Source organism: Antrostomus carolinensis, unplaced genomic scaffold, assembly GCF_000700745.2.
Source record: "Antrostomus carolinensis isolate BGI_N321 unplaced genomic scaffold, ASM70074v2 scaffold33707, whole genome shotgun sequence".
Taxonomy (NCBI): Eukaryota; Metazoa; Chordata; class Aves; order Caprimulgiformes; family Caprimulgidae; genus Antrostomus; species Antrostomus carolinensis.
Genome location: NW_010325886.1, coordinates 233 through 3,992, shown reverse-complemented (window position 1 = coordinate 3,992; position 3,760 = coordinate 233). Strand labels below are relative to the sequence as shown.

Genomic DNA, 3,760 nt, shown 5'->3' with positions numbered 1-3,760 from the left:
GGCCCCTTCAGCTGCTGGCACAGCTCTGTGCTGCCCGTCCCCATGTCCATAACCAGCTGGAGAAGCTGGGTGCTGTCGGTGCCTCAGACAATGCTGTGCCTCACGCCGGGCTCATGGGGTGCCTGGAGGCGCAGAGGGGTCCCCAGCGGGTGCCGGCGGCAGCAGACACAGTGCAGGAAGTCAGCGACGTTGTGCCGGAAGAGCTGTCGGCAGGGATGAAGGTACTGGAAGAAGATGAGCATGAAGTAGATGCCCAGGCAGTAGCCGAGGAGCAGCTGCACCACCAGCAGCGGGGTGGCGGCCCCAGTTCTGCGACTTGTCAATGAGGTCCCGGTCGGCCAACTTGAGCTGCACGGCCGACCAGCAGAACATGTTGATGCTGGCGTAGAGGAGGGTGAAGGCGCAGAGCACCACCACCGTGCCCACCCGGCTGAAGTTCTTCTCGATGTTATCAGGCAGACGGGTGCCACTCCGCCAGAACTGCACCCAGGGCAAGAAGAAGACCACCAGCAGGTTGACTAGGGCGATGGGAATGATCCAGTGCTTGAATACGGTGCTAAAGAGCACGAGGACGGCCACGCGGGTGGAGATCTCCAGGATGCGCCACAGCACGATGCAGAGGAAGGCCAGTGGCCGCATCTGGACTTTGTAGTCATCATACTTGACCTGGATGGCCAGGATATTGCAGACGAGTGCCCCGTAAGTGACTGACACCAGGCAGATGGCCATGAGGACAGCTGCAGAGGGAGAGGGCAGGGGAGTCAGGCAGTGCTGGGGACCAGGCTGTGTGCCCGGGTACAAACCATGGGGTGCCAACCCTGGGTGCAAAATCCAGGGTGCCAAGCACTGGGGCTTGCAGCAGGAGGCTCAGTGTGAGCGCTGCTGGGACAGCTCATGGCTGGTGATGACAGACCCCATGATGGGGTGGTTGTGGAGGGAGCTGCAGGCAGCAGGAGTTTCTGCTCCCAGATTTTCTTTCTACACCAATAAACCAGAAGCCTTTGCCAAGCTGGGGCTGTTCCTGTGCTTGAACCAGACACCAGCCCCCCTGCTCTGTGCAAGAAATGCTGCTCAAGGGGGAGTGGAGCACAGACCATGCTGCGAGCATCCCCCTGCCCTCACCTGGACCAAGAGCTGCAGCACCATAGCCTACCATTCACCCCAAGAGCTTCTCAAGAGCCACCCTTGTCCGGGGGCTGCAAAGCCAAGGTCATTTGTAGGGAACACCAGTGGCTGCTCAACATCAGCACAGCCAGGAAAACCATGATGGAGAAAAAGGGAAGCACGTGGCTGGTCCCAGGTGGCTCAGACACCTGAACTGCAAGGGAATCACCAAAAACGTGTCAACCGGGATTCACTTCCCACATTTGCTGCTGGAGGAGTGCTGGGGCTCATCCTCCTGCCTCCCCCACTCCTACTGCCCAAAATCCCTTTGCAGGGGGCCGTGGCCAAGGAGGGGGTTTCTATGGGGCATCTCCCATGTTCCACATGCCTGCTGTGGGCACAGAGGGCAAGGTCTGGGCTCCCAGCACAGCTCCGAGAGAGTGTCAGCGAGGGCAGCTCGCAACCAGAAAGGTGCAAGAGCATCTTGTGTGCCCGGCTCGTCAGCATGCCAAAGCGGGATGTAAAAGCTTCCTCTGGCACATCCAGCCCCCAAGCACATAAACACCCCGGGAGCAGGCGAGGGAGCCTGGGAGTGCTGGGCTGGGAGCTCCAGGCATTGGGAAAGGCTCACAAATAGATCCAATGGAGGGACTGGGGGGAAGTCAGAGCCCACAACTAGATGGAAAAACCCAGTAACTCATGCAGACTGGAGCAATCTGGGGCAGGGGCACAGCATCTTCATGGGACAGGGCATCGGGCGGATGGCACAGCTCTGTAGGGAAGACTTCTGCATGTGCCGGGGCTGGGAGCAGAGCCTGGTGCCTCGGTCACAACCAGCTCTTCCCAGTCTCCCCAGTCTTACTCCAAGCTGGAAAGCAGAGCACTGGGTGTGAGAAAAGCAAGCCACGGGATGGATGAGTGCCCTGTGGGTTGTGCTCCATGTTTAGGGGAGGCCAGTGGGAGCCATGCCCCCAGCAAGCCCCTGGAGCTTTGTTTGGATGCCACACTGGCACACATGGCTAAAGAGCTGCCCCATGTCCTGGTGGGCTCCCACCTGCATGGCCCCAGGGGACCCCACACGCCAGGCACCCTTACCTCGGGCAGCAGGGACATACTTCTCCAGGATGCTGATGTAGAGCTGGAGGGTGAGCTGTGGGGTGGAGCCCAGGAAGGCCTGAATGACCGCCATGCGCTTGAAGGCGTTGCGATGCGTGGCCAGCCGGCGCACCGAGTGGCCCACCTCCTCCTCCATCTCCACCTCGTAGCCTTTCCGCAGCCGCCGCTTGCGGGTGATGGTGACGTAGGGCTCCTCTTCCTTCCCCGACCAGCAGTACACCACCAGGGCCTCCATGCATCTGGGGGGACACAGCAGCCATCACCCCGCTTCCCTCCAGCCCTGATCCCAGCACCTCCAGCCCCCCCTTGCCCAGTGCCGGTCAGACCCTGCTCCTGCTGGGCACAGACCAACTGATCTGGGCAACTGTTCAGCAACACTACGGGCAGTCCCTGGACTGGGATGTCAGGATGAGGGGAGGGTCACACCAGGACCATGGGGATGCTCAATGGCTGCTGCTCTGCTCCAGCACTCAGGGTGAAGCGTGTGGGGCAGGGGGACAAAAACTGCCCCAGCAAGGGGTGCAACAACAGCTGCAAGAGGTGAAACAACCTGGGCATGGAAACCAGAGCTCTGCTGGGACCTGGAGCTACAGGAAGGGGTTAATCACCCTCAAGCTCTGTTTTCCCCACTGGCACAAAATGCATCTCTTCCTCTTGCAAGGCAAGAGAAACTTTCTGATGTTGTCTTTGATCTCTCCTCTCCAGCAGAAGGCTTCTACGCTTCCTTCTTGGTGGGGACGGCAGGAAGGGGAGCGCAGGGTGAAGCGGAGTGTGACATGGGCAGATAAGGCAGCGCTTCCGCAGCCCCTTCCCCGTGGAGCACCCTCACATGCGGGCAGGGGAGGTGGGTTTCTCTCCCATGACAAGGCCAGTGGGACCCCCAGCCCCCCTGCACACAGAGCCGTGAGGTGGGTGTGCGTGGGCCAGAGGCGATCAGCAGAGGAGGACCCATCTGACAGGCTTGGCTCCTGCCCGGGGATGAGCTGGCTCTGGGACTAACAGGACGTAATTATTTATGAGCGCTCATTAGGACAGCAGAAGTTGCTCTGTTTCAGACCCAAATGAAAAGAGGTTTTTGGATAAATTCTCTTGCCAGATCAGGCCAATGCTCATAGCTCATTGCAAACTCGAACGGGAAAACGGTTTCATCCAAAAGGCCCCCCCAGCTTCAAGGGCAGTCCCAGCTGGCTGCCGGTGCCCTGCCAGACCTTCTCAACGCTGGGCTCTATCTCCAGCCCAAGGAGCCGACTGAAGCAGCCCCCTCCAACCAGCTCTGGCTGGCACTTGCAAGCGGCCAAGCACCATCGTGACCACCTCAGACAGCCGTGGTCAGTGCGGTGAGAGCTGCGACATCATGCTGGGCCAGCGCGGGCTGAGGTGGACCCGCAGCCCTTCCCACGGTTGGTGGGGCCCAGGTGAGGCTCCCTGGCTGCCTCTGAAGATGAACCGTGGTGACGAGGTCGCTCCCAGCACTCAGCTTGTTTCCGGTGATGGAGGAAGCACGGTGCAGGCTGCGGTGTTTTCGCAGCTCTGTGGGTAC

General features: G+C 60.3%; 1 protein-coding gene across 1 annotated transcript; it reads right to left on the bottom strand.

Moving 5' to 3' along the window:
- Nucleotides 1–83: 83 nt before the first annotated feature.
- On the bottom strand, nt 84–2,459 carry LOC104527632 (XK-related protein 2-like; the record flags this gene model as incomplete). The annotated part of the gene is given in 3 exon segments (XM_010171405.2): nt 84–297; nt 299–737; nt 2,200–2,459. Coding segments are annotated over 3 exon segments (913 nt in total), but the record flags the coding sequence as incomplete, so codon positions are not given.
- Nucleotides 2,460–3,760: the final 1,301 nt, after the last annotated feature.